Raw genomic sequence first — 16,966 nt, 5'->3', positions numbered from 1 at the left:
TGTGGGGGAGGAAGGGAAAGGAGATTGTGAGCCGCTCTGAGACTCTTCGGAGTGGAGGGCGGGATATAAATCCAATATCTTCTTCTTCTACTTAAATATTTACAAAATGTGAGGGGGTGTACTCACTTCTGTGACAGACTGTAGCTGTACTTTTCAGATCACCAACACCTAACAAGGAGTAAATGCACATGGTGAGGGGAGCTGTTACTGAAAGATTATGGCAGTTTGGAGCAACTGTACATCACAGGTCCTTCCTGCACCAGCAACTACACAAGATGGTCAATCCCTCTATCATTCTATAGCAGGGGTCCCCAGCCACCAAGCCACAGACCGGTACCAGTCTGCGGCCTGCTAGCAACTGGGCCGTGGAGCAGGCAGAAGTGCTGCACCACCCCTGCTAGCCGAGGACCCGGGTGGATGAAAGAGGCAGTGTGGCCTTGCTCCAAGATTTGACACTTTCTAGTATTTTTCCCCACAAAAAAACGGGGAAATAACCAAAACATATAAAGCAGACAGATGGAAATCTTCATCATGCCACTGTGGCCACATAGGAGAAAGTAATTTAAAAAGTACGGGGAACAGGGTTCCCGCTAAGCTGAGTTAGTGTGAGCTAGCTATTTTTTAGCCTCCGGCTCACACGTTTTTGTCTTAGCTCAGGAAGGATGGCCCCAGAACAAATCAATTTATGCAGTAGCTCACAATTTTAATGCCAGTAGTTCAGGAAGTAAGATTTTTGCTCACAAGACTTCACAGCTTAGAGGAAGCACTGGATGGGAGTAAGGTTTTATTGTGACAATTACAATTCAAAAAGCATTTTAAGGTAGATGCTGAGCTGATCCAATTTAGTACACCTCCCGCTGATGTCAGGGGTGTGTGGCATATACAAATACGTTGTGCTAATGAGCTCTAGCACCCCTTTTTCTACAAAATGACCCGAGTATAGGGGTGTCAAACGTGCAGCCTGTGGGACGGATCAGGCCCCTAGAGGGCTCCTATCAGGTCCACAAGCAACTCACTGTTATCAAAGATTTCAGGTTTTCACGGCTGGTAACATCATTAGGGTTTGTAGAATCTTTCGGGCTCAAGTGCCGTGTTCTACTGGAGAAAGTTTTTCTTCCAGACGTTTCGTTCTCGGCTGCGGAGAACATCCTCAGTGGCATTGCAGCCGGAGCAGGCGCTCTGACCTTCTTGGCTGCTGTGCATTGAGTGGGGCCAGGTTTGTGGATGTGCCCATTGTTTGTGCCAATTGCCCTTTCATCACACCCCCTCCAGCCTAGAAATAGCAGCTCTCCAGCAGCCCTGGCCCCACTCAATGCACAGCAGCCAAGAAGGTCAGAGCGCCTGCTCCGGCTGCAACGCCACTGAGGATGTTTTCTGCAGCTGAGAACGAAAAGTCTGGAAGGAAAACTTTCTCCAGTAGAACACGGCACTTGAGCCCGAAAGATTCTACAAACCCTAACTCACTGTTGCCTGTTTCTTTCTCCCTCTCTTACTTCCTTCTGCGTCACAGCTTACTCTGCCAGGCTTGCGCAATCACACAGGAGCTATGGAGCAAAGCCTCTATTTTCTCCATTGGCTGACGAACACATGAAGCAATTCATGTACAAAAGCTTGCAATGGCCAGCCATTTCATGTTTTCCTATGGTCTCAGGCTCAAAGTATTGACCATGAGATTTCTGTAACGAATGTCAATAATAACAATAACAGCATACTCAAGATTGCAAGGGTTAAGCTGCCCCTCATACACCAGCTATGCCAGAACGTGCCCTCGCCATCCTGTCAATAGTTCAGATTACTTCAAAGCTGCAAGTGAAGTATCCAGTAGTGGGACCTGGAAAGGAACTGAGTAGTGAGTGATAGAAGTAAGTTTGTTAGTAAATTTTGTAATTGTCTACTGGCTGTAAGTTTTACCCATTCAGTCTTTGTTTCCCAAACAATCAATGGGAGGGGAAAACTTCTGCCCTGTTAAAACCTAGGGAGGACTTGATATTCTCTTTGGCCAAGTTGGTCTGAGAACGAGAGGACCAGACATTTTGGTCTTTTGAGGTGGTCAGCTACATCTCTAATGCTGTTGTGGTCTTATATCGCGGAGGGGGATTTCCCCTCACTAACCTGCTGATGTAAATGGAAACCAGCTTTACATCCAAGTGCAAGTTACATTAAAAGGATGGGGCCCATTTATTTAACCCATCAAATATGTAGATACTTATTAGACATCGCCCATGTAGCCATTTCAACTAGCAAGGCGCCCCACCCACCCACCTTTGTCTTTAGCTTATTTCTTATGTAGGGTTGTTGAGTCCTCTGAACCACTGGTGGGAGTAGGGGGACAGTCATCTCTCTTTCCCTGTGTTTTGCAGGAACCCTTCCTGCCATAAGAAATCAGCCAGGTCTCCCATTGGGAGGCTGTGTTTTCCAAATTCCCCATCCGAGAAAAGGAATGGGAAGAAGAGTTGGACAGGGACCTGCCTATTCATCTGTGGCGAAATAATTTGGTAGCCTCTTCCTGCATGGTTAGTCTGAAGACTAGAATTCAGGGGAAAGCTTTGGGGGTTTGAACCAGACACATTACTCATAAGTAGACCTGCAGACCCACTGCTGGTATGGGCACAGCTGTCTCTACTAGGCATACTGAGGAATTGCTGTTGCTTACATGGCTTATGGAGGAGGGAGAACTGCTACACAGCATTCCAGCCTTACTGAGAGCCCCATTTGGGAAGTAAAGAAAGAACCTGGGTTTGCATATATTCTAGCACGCCATCTGGGTCCACAGAACTTCTTGCTTTTAGCCTGCAGTAGCCATGGGCTCCAGAACCAGCAGTAGCAAGCAGCGTTTGTGTTTTCTGTAACCATTAGATTTAGGCAATCATGTTGGGCCATGGCCCACACATGCCCACTACGGCCCATGCTGGCTCCACTTTAATGCCCATAGGCAATTTTGTAGGCGACGCCGAGGTAAGCTGAGAGAGAATGCTGCAGGGGTGTAGCCAGGATTTTTTAAAAAAATTGGGACTCAAATTTTTAAAAAAGCCCCCCCCCCCAACCTAAAAAGGTGGGGCTGGCAGGATGGGTCTTCCAGGCATCCCTAGTCCAGAAACCGTTTTGAATGTTTAAATAAAGCCCCCCTCCCCCAAAATGGACAATTCTGATCATGCACTCCCCCGCCCGCTATCTATGGACTTCGAGACCCTGCATAGATGCCACCTGCCTGGTCCAGCAAACCCTTTGCTGCCACTGCTATTGGCCAAACTCCTAATACCTGCGCTCTTTGTCCCTGGCTGGCAAGCTGCAGTCCTGGCTCCTCTGGCCCAAGAGGACCAGCCCCAGCACTGCCACTTGCCTGCCCAAGAGCTGGGGTGGGAGCAGCATGCTCCTCCTGCAGCTGCCTCCTAGCCTGCTCTGTGTCCCACTGGCTGCACGGGGGGGGGCTGCGCACTGGCAAAAGAGAATGAGGGCAGTCGGGAGAAAGTCGTTTGCTGTAAGGCTTGCAAAAGGGAAAGTCAAGGTGAAGCACCACCTGCCCAGGGGGCGGTGGCTTTCTTTCTAGTGAGCGCTCTGCAGCTACGTTTGGGGAGACGGGGGCAGCATGGCAGCACAACTGCTGGGGGGCACAGGAGCCCCCCTCCGTAGCTTCAGGCCTAGCATGCTGGCTCCTCTTATGCTCTACCTGGCACCAGCAATGAGGGGGAGCATCCCACTCAGCAGAAGGAATGCCCTCACTTTCTCCTTGTTGATCTGCCATTGTATGAGTTGAAGGGAACTCGCTCAGTAAATGAAAGAACTCTTAAAATGGCCACAGCAGCAGAAGACAGCCTCTGTACATAACTTGTTCTTTCTCAAAGGAGTTAGAATGCAAGAAAGAATTGTGAAAGGAATTTAAAGGAAGTATATATAGGTAACTAGGATGTAGGGTATATATGACTGAATAAGCCTAAGAAGTTTAGAGGTTAAGAACTAATAAAATGGCTGCTGTAGCAGGACAGCCTCTCTCTATAGTTTGTTGTTCTTCTCCAAAGGAGTTATAATGTAAGGAAGATCACTGAAAAGATTTAAAGAGTATATAGACAGTTATGAGGGACGATATAGCAAACTGAATAAGGCTGAGAAAGAAATTTAGTTTAAGACTTGTTATAATGGCTGTCACTGTTGGGAGACAGCCTTTCAATATTTGTTGCTCTTCGCCAAAATGAGTTAGACTATAAGAATAGCAAAGTAATTAAAGAAAAAATATAAAGGTAGTTATGAGGGAAAATATGTTAGTTTGAATAAAGCTGAGGAAGAAAAATCTAGTGTTTTAAGAGTTAAATAAAGGCAAGGCCTGCCCCTATAGAGGCAGAAAAAGAACTGAAGAGGGTGGCATGAGGCAGGAAGTTGGGGGGAAAATTGTTCCTGCCTCTTGATTGGACAGTGGGAAACACCCATCAAAATGTCCTCCACCTCAGAGAAAGTCAGGATATAAATGAAGGAAATAAAATCATATGTAAAACTGTTCCAAGTTTATACTGGTTGAGAAGTTATTATTGAATACTGATCCCTGTAGTGCCATGATCTTAACCAAACTTCTCCTACACTATTTTGCAGTGTAGTTAACATACTCAGGTGCTGATGGCTCGAACACAATACATGCTAGACTCTTGTAATATGTCCTAAGTTTTGCAGTTAAAATTTCACGCCGTGCAAATGTGAGCAACAATTACATTTTGAATTGAAGGGCTTCATGAAAACCAGCATTTTCACAGTAATCTCTTTCTCCCTCCAGTCCCCATAAAGATTTCATATTGTGGAACATCATTTGGCCCATGTTTCCAAACTGCAAGGTTTGTAAGAGAAGCTCTATGTCTAATAAGGGTAAAAGCGAAACAGGATAGTCATTCCTAATTACAGCGAACATTCATGATGGGGCGCAATAGATCCTCTGCACACCTCCATCATGAGTTCAAAGACTAAAAGGCTTTAACTTGAGCCACCCACTTCACAGCTGACGACATGACTTCAAGATGCCAGCCAACTTCTTCCATTTCTTTCCATTTTGAGTGCTGCCAGATATTTCCAATGACACTTGCTAAGTCAGCAAGGAGAACCACGCCACTTAAGTGTATTTATTGTTGGCTGACTCAGTCTCAATTACAGAGATGTATACAGTTGTACTTTTTAATATGTTGATGTAATGAACAAGATCAAGCATACACAGCCATGCACAGGAAGCAGTTTCACATTTTACTACTAAAAAAACTTGAAAAAAACCTAGCTCCAGTCATACTATTTTAAGAAACACTGCAACAGCCAGAGGGTGGAGAAGCTCTCAAGTTAAAGTAACCCTCATATCAAGGTAAAATTACAACCACATCTGCCAGTCATTTTCTGTATTGAATTAAGAAATCACCCAGTTCCTTAAGAGATTTCAAACTAGTTCTAAGATTGCCAAAGCTGCTAGCCACTTTATAGGCTGACAGTTCAATATTGCTGTTTGTCTTTAACATTTGAGTCTGAGGATGCATAACTCCTCCTTAAGCCACACGATGGAGCTATTTAGCTACCAAACTATAGGACAAGCAGCTTAGGCTGATATTGCTTTGACGCCATTCCCCCATATCTATCCAAAGGTTAGAATACCATCCTCACCCAAGTGAGGTGGAAACTTAGAGCCAATTTATTTTACAAAGGAATTGTAAAATAGTTGTAGACCTATAGGCCTCCAGAAAATCTTTCATCTGTAATTACACAGCTCTGCCAAGGAACGTAACAATGCAATTATTAGGGTAGCACCAATTAACTTCAGTAACTAAACGTAACTCCAATATTGCTTTAACCAGAAAATCAATTTGCTCTAAAAGTCTCCAGCAGTCATGGAATATGCAGGCCTACTCCTTCACCCAGCCCTGTTTTTGCCCCCCCCCCCCACTTGATACTAGGGTACTATTTTCAACATTGACTTGGAGCTTATAGCGAGAGCAACAACCTTAAGATTGCAAATGAAACGTTAAGTTTACAAGCAACTGGTTTCAAGGTCAGATCAACTGCATGCTAACGAGTTATTTGTTGGAATTTCAAGCATGTCTAAAGAGGGAGGTGGTTCTGAATGGTTTCAGCAAAACAGCAGCTGACAACTGCTGAGGTGTAAGACAAAGGTCTTATTGTAGAATTGGGACAATAGGCACAACTCTAAAGGACAGAAAAGGCTACTGTGGAGTGTCACTAGCCACTAAACAAGAACTGTGTTTGCAGGCATGTAATTCCAGTATTACAGCGATATATTTTAGCCTTAGCTATGCTTGAATTGCATATTTACTTATGTGTCATGCTAGCCTCAGAAACAATCACCTGTGATAATAGCACTGTGCAGTTTTATTTAAGTCACTTGGTTACAGTAATATTTGTAAGACTGACAGATTCTGAAGTGTAACAGATTCAGCATGAACATTACACTACATATTCCGTTCACATATATGTCAGCTGAATATAGCACTAGCCATCAATCCAGGAACAAAATGCACTGGAATAGAAGAAATGCAACAAGATAGCTACACTGGAAAGACAACAGTTTAGAAAAAAGAGTGAACATGAAAGGCTCCCCTCTCGTTCCCCAAAGCAAATGTACAGTTGGGTCTAATTATACAGTTCTACATCAGTTTTCTAGGAACTTAACAAAAACACTGGCCAATACAGTCTTTGGATATTTCGACAAAGGGGAGAAAGTCAATTTCCAGGATGAAGTCAGTCGCTTTCATTCTCACCAGCTTCTTTCCCTCCTTCTTTGTTCTTCCGTACTTCTTCAATATGCTTATCCTAGTGGAGTAAAAAAGACAGTAAAATCACCTGGTTACAACAGAGATGAATTAGAATAAAAACCACCTTCAAAACTCTTATTCCACCAGACTAAATTCTACTTGTGTCACATTTACAGGATTAGATTCCTACAACTGTAAATTCACCACCTCTGCAGTGTATGTCCTAAAAAGACTTTGACAGATATGCACCCAAGCAGATTTGTACTCTCACCTGCTCATGGGCCAGGCTTCCATCCTGAAAGGCCAATGCTAGTGTGCTGAAGCACCATCTAGTTTAAAGAGATGCTGCCACATGAGTAGCATCAAAACAAGGTCCTATCTTGTTTTAGAAGACTGAAGCTTAAGGTCTATTTCGGGGACAGGGCATGGCTTGGCAACAATTAAAAAGGATCAGATATGAGGCAATGTGAAATATCTGGGAGAGATGCTGCCAGCCAAACCAGACTATGCTCATCAAAGGTCTCTCAGGATAAAGCAGCTTCATGGATTCTCACAATCTGCATGTTCTTCACCTGAAGAGATTAACTATTTAATAGTGCACAGATTTGCTACTTTTTGCCCAAGTCCTTTACAAAATTTTATGCATATTTTTGATGGACTACTTTTGCCCAATTGTCAAACTTCAGTATTACTGGCGATGCCAATTCACACTGTACTTTCTATGGGATGAACTGCAGACTTACTTTCTCTCTCAAGCGCTCCAGTTTAGCAGCCATTTGCGCTTCTCTGTTCTCTTTGTTAGCTTCCATTTTGTGGGTCAGCTTCTCTTCTGCCATTTTGCTAAAGTTGTTATTCTCTTCAATCGCCTTTTGCAGCACCTCTTTCTCATGCTCTCGTTTCTCAGCCAGTTGTTTCAATACTTCAGCTTCGTGGGACTAGAATATAGATCCATTCCATGTTTAGTTGAGAAGTCTGTGTGTAATTACAGCAGTTGGCTGTGTTAAGGATGGATCTGAGTCACTGACATTAGCCTCAGTTTACTAACAGCCAAGTTTGTTCCAACCAGGGAAGAAAATTTACTCTACACAAGTTTCATTATATGGAAAAAAAACCTGTCCACTATTTTAACTCTTTTCAAATGTTCCTGAACATAATTTAGGAATCTTGTTCTATTTTTTATGCAAATGCCTAAAAAACAGAACACTTCAGGTAGAAGCACTATTATTTTATTTATAATATAATGGCAATCAATATTTTGATAATTATTATTTTACATGTGCTCAGCTCTTAATTGGCTGCAGTTATAAATATACATTGATATAAGTACACACCAACAACCATTTACCTTACGCCGCTCTTCTGCAGCTTCTAGCTTCCTTTGAATTTCTTCCAGCGACAGATCTTTCTTCTTTGGAGGGGAAAGGGGAAATTCTGGAACTGCATCTTTTGAAGGAGGACCTAGTATCAATTCAAATGCCTGGCCAGAAGCACGTTTTTCCAGTTCTTTCACCTGCATGTCTAAAACAGAAGTTGTCACAAAGTTAACTTTCCAAACCCCATGTCACCAAAAAGCCAGCTGTGATTAAGCAAGATGAACTCAAAGACTACAGAATTATTAACCATGGCTTCTCTCCAAGAAATCATGTAAGCCTTGGTATGGGGCAAGAGGTCTAGGGAGATAACAGAATTCCAAGTACCCTCACAAATCTTGATTTTCCTGCATTTCTGAACAAACCCAGTTTCAGTTCTGTACTGGAAAAGTAAACAGAAGCACCCAAATATCCAGTTACCATGCAATACTTTAGTATATATTAAAAACCTGCACAACTTGGTATTTGAATATGCTGGTAGTCCTACTATGGCTGCACAACACTGTCCAAACAGCACATTTTAAAACAATGTATTTAAAAATTCAGCCTTTCTCCTACTTTGCAGATAGCAAAAATGAACATACATGTGTCAAAGCAGTATAGCTCTGTGTCAAGTACCACTATATTTGCAATTCTGCTTGTAGAAAACTTACATCCTTTGAAATTCCATATGTATACTAAACAGCACAAGGTAGTTATGAATACATAAACTTTCTTACAGTAGTTCATAGCCTTAAATAACTAACACTAATTAGTAATAGGTTATGCATCCTAGGCTGTTAAAGCAGTAAAATAAGTTTAGCCTTGATAAAAAAAATACATATTGTATGTGTTTCTTCAATTTTTCTAAAACATTTTTTCCCCAACTGCTTCAACACATCTCAAAACATTACTTCTTTAACCTAGAAAGATCTTTTTGGGAGATAAAACCTAAGCAATTCTTCCCATTTGTCATGGGGCAATTGCAGATTTAATCTGCAATTATAAATCTGACAAGCAGTATAATTTAACCAGTAGAAAGGCTTTTTATAATTCAAACTTAGAACTCATCTGAGCCTTTCTGTGGCAGATAGACAGATGACTCTTCTGTATTTTACAAGTCTTTACAAAAACAATCCCAAAGCAAAGACATAACAAAATATATGAAAGTGTCACCATCAACCAACGATATATTCAACAAGGATCTCTAAACACTTTTATTATCAGGGTACCATTACCAGTAAACCACTGATAATACTTACCAGACGACGCCATTTCTGAGGCTTCAAAAGAATGCGGTGCAGAAACTCCAGTAAGCAGGGCACTAAAAAAACTGAAATACAGTACTAGGTAAATGGAAGCAATATACCATGTAATACTATCATACCTTATTCAAGTATTCTCTTCACACACCAAGAATTCAACCACAAATTTTTAAGCTATTAAAGCCCTTTGATTGTTTCTCCTTGTTGGCATATAGGATGATTTGTACAAGTTATTGTTATGCCAATAAAGGTTTTTGGACTGGAGCTATTAAAGCTACTTAAGGAGACATAATTTCACAACGTTCGCCAGATACAGTTCCTGACCATCATGTGTCTTTTACCTTTGGAAGATGCACACAAAGCAGATCATCTTCAAGTTAATCAATCACAAACCTTAGAATAAGTTATGACTCAGTTTCAACCCGACATTGATCCTAAACATATAGACAGGTAATGGTCCAAAGCTGTATGTGTTAAGGATGTGTTAAATGTTTGGACTTTTTAAAAGTCACCATCTATACCTATTCAACCCCCGATTACAAAAGCAGTTCTGATTTTTCTTGTGCGGTGTGATGGATTTGGTTAATTAGTGCCTAGTGACAAAAGCAGTATGAAATGGGAAACAATTTTCATGCTGTTGAAAATATGCATTGTTTGAGACAATATATATAAGATAATCAGCAATATACTGGTTTTCAAGAAAACCACTCTGCCCATACTTGAAGGGCAAAGCAGGAACCTAAGAAAATCACAAGTACCCACTAAGAAAAATCCTCTGGTTTGTCCTGCACGTTCTTCAGTGCTGGCAAAACCCTTGGGGTGCTGGTTGCTTGGGCACCTTTTACATTTTCTTCCTACTAGATACAAAAAGGCAGTGCCTAAAAATAAGACACTGGCCCTTGAAACACAACTGTACATGTTAAGCTTCTACGTGGATGTGCTCTGTCTTGTCCCTTTCCCGTCGATTAACAGTATCCGCGGCAAACGCTATTGTTCCCAATTACCTCAACGGAGGCTGAAAGTACAAAGAGTGAGTGGTTTGCTACCATAAGATGCTAAAGACCGGGGTTTTCTACAGTCGAACGACAGAAACCACCAAAACACGAAACAAACAAAAAAAACACCCGTACAGTATACTTAAAAGTAGTTCATAGCATTAATTCATATCATAAGTATTAATATAGTATACTAATATCATAAGTATTAATATAGTATACTAATATTAATTTTATCGTTTTAGAATTTTAATTAAATTGTTAAATTAGTTTTGTCAATTACTGTCTAATGAATGTATTGATTGTGTTGTTAGCCGCCCTGAGCCTGCTCTGGCGGGGAGGGCGGGGATATAAATAAAACGATGATGACTACTTGACAGTATTACTGAGGTTTGCTTTTTTTCGAAGCTAAAGCACGCATGACTTTCCGCGCGAGCCGTTAAAAACCACCCCTGCATATTAAGACACACAAGGCAAACCTTTTGGGAGGAGAACAGACAATAGGTGGAAACGGCGTGGAGAAAGCCGAGAATCACAGAGGAACGCCCATGGAGAGGAGGGAAGGAGGGAGGGAGGGGGCAAAAAAAAAAAAAAACCGCACCCCGTCACTCGCAATATGCAACGAAATTAGCGGTGGAGGAGGGCGCCAAGCGATAAAGCTACCAGCCAATGACCAACAGCGACGTCGATAAGTAGGCGGGGAAGGACCGCCTCCCGCCCTTAAGCCCCGCCCACCGCACGCGCCGTTCTAGAACCGCACCGAATTCAAACTCCCCGAGAGCGCGCGCGCGCTTCGTCCCTTCAAAGAGGAGGAGGAGGGGCCGGCCCAACGGTAACATCCGGGCACCTGCTGCTCGGCGGGACCCCCCCCCCCCGCCGCCGCCGCCCCATTTCCCTTCCTTTCTGTCTGGCTGGTCAGTCCGCGCCAAAATGACCACACAAAACCCCCCACCTCCGTTTCTCCCTCTCAATTAGCGACTTCTGTTAATCCTCCCGCCGGCACGCGCGCCCCGCCCCTTCCCCGCGAACAATGGCTGAAGAGAACCCCGCGCTGAGGAGAAAAAGCGGGAAAGACGCCGCCCGCCAGCGCCCGAGACAACAATGGCCGCGCGGCAGGGAAGCCGCGGCCGCTCCCGGCCCCTTTGTTCGCCGCCTTCTCCGAGCCCCAGACAAAGCGGCGCCTGCCCGGCGGAGACGACGGCAAAAGCCCACCCGCTCGCTCTTATGCACCCGACGCCGACCCCGCGTCAGTGGCGGAATGAAGCGAGCTCGTCTTCGTCCCTTCTCCTCCCGCTCCGGACCCACCTGTTCCTGTCACGGCCGCAGCGACACACACACTCGGCGCCCAACCGCCCCGCTCGCTACACAAAAGCGCCAAACAACGGCACGTGACCCGCCCTGGCCACGCCCACTCCTGGCCGAGAAAAGGCGGCACGTGCCACGCAGCGGGGCGTCCCCCTCCCTCTCTTTCGTTCCCACCCTTTAGGCATGATGGGAAATGTAGTCCGAATGGGTAGGTATGCGTCGCAACAAAGAGAATGCGGTCGGTGGAGTTTCTATGGGTCGGAAGTGCAGCCCAAAGAGGAGGATGGGCATTGAATCATTTGGACGGGGGACAAGCGTCTCTTAAACCTGCCTTTAAGGGTGTCGCTGCCTAGCCCTGGGTCGGAGTGGCATTTGCAATGCGCGTCAAGAGAGTCCCTTTGTTTCCCCCCGTGCTGTCTCGGGCGCTTCTCTGCCAGTCATGGAGAATGCAGCACCGCCGCCTGCAGGCACGCACCCTCGGCATGTTTTCTTCACGTGCGTTTCTTTCTAGCGAGGTCTGCGCCCTGCTGCGCTGCGTGCCGTCGATGCCCGTCGATCGTCATAGTCTGGCCGAAATAAGTCCCAGTTGGATTCAGCCGATCCTGCCCACGAGCCCGTGTACAACCCAGTCATAAGCAAGTTTACTCCGAAATAAGTGTCTCTTAGGGTTGCCAATCCCCAGGTGGGGGCAGGGGATCCCCCAGTTTGGAGACCCCCCCCCCCCGCTTCAGGGTCCTCAGAAAGGGGGGGGGGGGAGGGGAGGGAAATGTCTGCTGGGAACTCTTGTTATTCCCTATGGAGATTTATTCCCATAGAAAATCATAGAGAATTGATCCGCGGGTATCTGGGGGGGGGGGTGTTTTTTGGGGTAGAGGCACCAAATTTTCAGTACAGCATCTAGTGCCTCTTCCCAAAATACCCACCAAGTTTCAAAAAGTTTGGAACAGGGGGTCCAATTCTATGAGCCTCAAAAGAAGGTGCCCCTATCCTTCATTATTTCCTATGGAAGGAAGGAATTGAAAAGGTGTGCCGTCCCTTTAAATGTGATGGCCAGAACTCCCTTTGGAGTTCAATGATGCTTGTCACAGCCTTGATCTTGGCTCCACCCCTAATCTCTCCTGGCTCCACCCCCAAAGTCCCCAGATATTTCTTGAATTGGACTTGGCAACCCTAGTGTCTCTAGAGTTCTGCTTCCAATGTAATGAGCTCATCCACCATCCGTTTAAGACTAAATCTGAAGCCCTAGCCTACATGGGAATAAACCCCCTGGGATTTACAGCTCAGTCTAAGTTACCAACTCTGGGTTGAGATAAATTAAGAAAATAAGAACATGAGGGAAGCCATGTAGGATCAGGCCAATGGCCCATCCAGTCCAACACTCTGTGTCATACAGTGGCCAAAAAACCCAGGTGCCATCAGGAGGTCCAACAGTGGGGCCAGGACACTAGAAGCCCTCCCATTGCGCACCCCCCCCCCACCCAACAGCACCAAGAATACAGAGCACCACTGCCCCAGACAGTGTTCCAACAATACGCTGTGGCTAAAAGTCACTGGTGGACCTCTGCTGGAGATTCCAGGGTGGGGATGGGGACAAGGAAGGACCTCAGTGGGCTATAATACCATAGAGCAGGGGTGGCCAAAATGTGGCTCAGGAGCCACATGTGGCTCTTTCACACATACTGTGCAGCTCTCAAAGCCCCTACAGCCCCATCAACCAGCCTGGTTGATCTTTAAATCAATTCTCTAAGCCAAGTCAGCCAGCAGCTTGGAGAATGCATTGAAAGTTAAAGTTGTTTTCTTTCCACCTCTCCCTCCCTCCTCACCATCTTCCTCCCTCCCTCTCTCCCTTTCTTCCTTCGGCTCTCAACCATCTGACATTCATTTCTTGTGGCTCTCAATCATTTGACATTTATTCTGTGTGGCTCTTACGTTAAGCAAGTTTTGCCACCCCTGCCATAGAGTCAACCCTCCAAAAATAGCCATTTTCTCCAGGGCAAACTAATGATATGCATAGTTTGGCGATCTAGGAGATCACCAAACTACACGTATCTGGAGGTTGGCAACCCTACTTCCTTTGTAGGGTAATGTGTTGTATTTAGTGCCCCTTCCAAGACAAGAGGCATGGAATTAGCTTTGAAACAATTTATTTACTTCAGAGCAATCTTGCTTAGGCTCTGGCTGCACATCTTTAAAAAGGGGGCAGAAACCGTTTCGTTTTTGGCTGATCAGAGCTGCAGATCTCAGTGCAGCCCTTAACGGAACTTAAATGGACATCTTCCAATTGAGTAGATGGTGGTTCTGTGGCAGAACAGCAGCTTTGTATACAAAAGGTCCCAGACTCAATCCCTGATACTTCCCTCTTATAGAATCATAGCCATAGATCCAGCTGGACAGCTGTATTGGTCTGAAGCAATAGAACAAAGTCGGAGTCCGGTAGCACCTTTAAGACCAACAAAGTTTTATTCAGAATGTAAGCTTTCGTGTGCCTGCACACTTCATCAGACAATCTGATGAAGTGTGCATGCACACAGAAGCTTACATGGCCGGATGCCACAGTCTTAGGTTTTTTGATGTTGAGTTTCAAGCCTACTTTTGTGCTCTCCTCTTTCACCCTCAACAAGAGATTCTTTAGGTCCTCCTTACTTTCTGCCATTAGAGTGGTGTCATCTGCATATCTGAGGTTGTTGATGTTTTTCCCAGCAATCTGTTTCATCCAGGCCAGCATTCCGCATGATGTACTCTGCACATAAATTAATAAGCCGGGTGACAATATACATCCTTGTCGAACTCCCTTTCCTATTCTAAACCAATCAATTGTTCCATATCCCGTTCTGACAGTTGCTTCTTGACCCTTATACAGGTTTCTCAGGAGACATGATAAGAGGTCCCAAACCTCCTTTTCCGGGCAAATAAAAACAGCCATAGGAATCAGGCAGGACTCACTCCTTTTATTTTGCGAGTGAAAGGCCGCAGCATTCCACTCTCAGAGTTTGTTCCAGGGTGCACCTACATCAGAGTTAGTGATTCCAGACATGGCTTGAAATATAAATCAAATGTATTAACTTAAAGAGTGTTGCAAAGCATAAGTCACTCAGTCACAGGCAAAAAGGCAAAACAAACCAAACCATTGCTACATATAAATCTGCCTATCTGAAAACTTTAGACCTTAACTACCTTTAAGCATCTCTGCATTGCATTATTTGGTCATCTGTCTTACCCATCTAACAGGATACAGGTCCTCTTCATGCCTAGCTGGCATAGCGAGATGGAAAAAGGGTAAAGAGTAGCCATCCTGTGCACATTAAGAAACCATCTTTTGTAGTGATCAGTCCACTGCCAGCATCTGCTGTGAGAGAAAAACTAGGAAGGAGGGTTAGAGGCTCTGTGAAACAGTCTCCCAAGGCCCAATCTTCAAGGAACAGAAACTGCTCACAGAGGGAGCACTTTTAAATAGGCCAGAATCCCAACAATACTTAAGAGTTCTGAAAGAAGGTCCAGTCACCTTATTAGAACCCGAGGCCTAAATTATCAGGTTCCTTTTAGGTGTTGTTGGATTTTTAACCCCACATGAATAACATACTATTTCCCCCCCTTGACACTAAAACACCAGTGCATTTCCATTGCATGATTAATGGTGTTCTCTAGTGAACCTCTGTGTCATTATGTTCTAGCAGGTGTCTGTCTACAACAACGGGAAACAAAGCTGCTTAGTCACACCCAGGAGGTCTTCTGCATACAGGCCTCCTTCTGTCATACCTTTCCCTGCTAGAAGTTGTAAATCACAGCTAATTCAAAGGAAGGATGTTGGAATTCATTTGCTGATGTTTTTTTAAACTGTTGGCAGATGCTTTGGTGGAAGATGCTATAAAAAGACCAATTAGGAACTGAAATGCCACTCAGATGGGTTGTCATAAATTCTGCTGTAACTTCTTTAAGAACAAAATCTACACATCAAAGAGCAAAGTCACTGCTTTAAAAATCCATAGAAATACCAATCCCAAATATATTTTTTTCAATTTGTTAACAGATTTCTTTTCTTTTTGGCCACTACAGATAAAGGACACAATTTGGCTAATATGAAACCCACAAACGTCAATGCAAGGATTATACTTGTGTTTTAAGGCTACGATTCCAGACACATCAGGAATAAATCCCACTGAACTCAATGGGATTTACTTCCAAGCATACATAGAAGGACCAAGCCACTCATCTTTTGCACTGAAATCATTATGATCACAAAATGCTTCTTATTTGGGCTTGATTATGCTCAAGTTGTTATTTTTGTTTAAAATAGGGCCATTTGTTTATCCTTGCAATATACTGAAGTAGTAATTATTCCTGCTCTAGAGGCATGGACTAAGCATCATTTCATGTTCTGCTCAAGAGGCAACTAGAGAAGACAGAGTTCTGCAATCAGATTTCCCATCTTTAGGAGTGTCTCTTCATAGCAACCTGGGGTGGGGAACCAAAATGACCTTGAGGATGTTATTTTCCAGATGTAAATTGCCTCCTGGAAACGGCTACATGTCTCAGCATGGGAAATGATCTGAAATAGCAAATAGCAATGTGGGGCAGATGTGTGTCATTTATAGCCATAAAACATTGCCGAAATAAAGGATTAAAATCTGTCAGTTGGTCTTAAATATACAATTCAAATTGCAATGCAAAAAGAAGCTTTAGAATGACACTCCGTGTATGTGCTGCCACTGGAGAACATAACAATTAACTAGTCTTCAACTTCCTTTTTTGATTGTGCTTCTTTAGTGCGCTGCTTCGTTTAAAACTTCTCTCTCTTTTATAATGTATTCATTTTAGCGGGATGTGGTACTTCTAACTGGGAGAGCCAGTTTGGTGTAGTGGTTAAATGTGCAGACTCTTCTCTGGGAGAACCGGGTTTGATTCCCCGCTCCTCCACTTGCACCTGCTACTAGCAGGCTGCTAGCATGGCCTTGGGTCAGCCATAGCTCTGGCAGAGGTTGTCCTTGAAAGGGCAGCTGCTGTGAGAGCCCTCTCCAGCCCCACCCACCTCACAGGGTGTCTGTTGTGGGGGAGGAAGGGAAAGGAGATTGTGAGCCGTTCTGAGACTCTTTGGAGTGGAGGGCGGGATATAAATCCAATATCTTCATCTACCTCACAGGGTGTCTGTTGTGGGGGAGGAAGGGAAAGGAGATTGTGAGCCGCTCTGAGACTCTTCAGAGTGCAGGGCAGGATATAAATCCAATATCTTCATCTACCTCACAGGGTGTCTGTTGTGGGGGAGGAAGGGAAAGGAGATTGTGAGCCGCTCTGAGACTCTTCGGAGTGGAGGGCGGGGTATGAATCCA

The 16,966-nt window shown here is 44.3% G+C and overlaps 1 protein-coding gene across 1 annotated transcript; it reads right to left on the bottom strand.

The window, feature by feature from the left end:
* Positions 1–6,327: 6,327 nt before the first annotated feature.
* STMN1 (stathmin 1) lies at positions 6,328–11,777 on the bottom strand. The gene is made up of 5 exons (XM_060257905.1): positions 11,643–11,777; positions 9,340–9,410; positions 8,074–8,246; positions 7,472–7,663; positions 6,328–6,786 (listed from the first exon to the last, which is right to left on the bottom strand). The coding sequence occupies exons 2-5, from the start codon at positions 9,350–9,352 to the stop codon at positions 6,715–6,717; spliced, it is 450 nt and encodes a 149-aa protein (XP_060113888.1). The 5' UTR covers positions 9,353–9,410; positions 11,643–11,777; the 3' UTR covers positions 6,328–6,714.
* Positions 11,778–16,966: the final 5,189 nt, after the last annotated feature.

The sequence above is a fragment of the Heteronotia binoei genome, chromosome 17, assembly GCF_032191835.1.
Source record: "Heteronotia binoei isolate CCM8104 ecotype False Entrance Well chromosome 17, APGP_CSIRO_Hbin_v1, whole genome shotgun sequence".
In the NCBI taxonomy this organism is placed as follows: domain Eukaryota; kingdom Metazoa; phylum Chordata; class Lepidosauria; order Squamata; family Gekkonidae; genus Heteronotia; species Heteronotia binoei.
The sequence above is the reverse complement of the archived record's forward strand: the minus strand, read 5'-3'. Positions and strand labels throughout refer to the sequence as shown.

Bases quoted from the DNA above. Each gene is read 5' to 3' on its own strand.
- STMN1 (XM_060257905.1), bottom strand. The intron at 7,664-8,073 runs GTAAATGGTTGT...TCTATATTCTAG, and splicing joins CTGCAGAAGAGCGGCGTAAG to TCCCACGAAGCTGAAGTATT. The intron at 6,787-7,471 runs GTAAGTCTGCAG...TTACTCCACTAG, and splicing joins TGGAGCGCTTGAGAGAGAAA to GATAAGCATATTGAAGAAGT.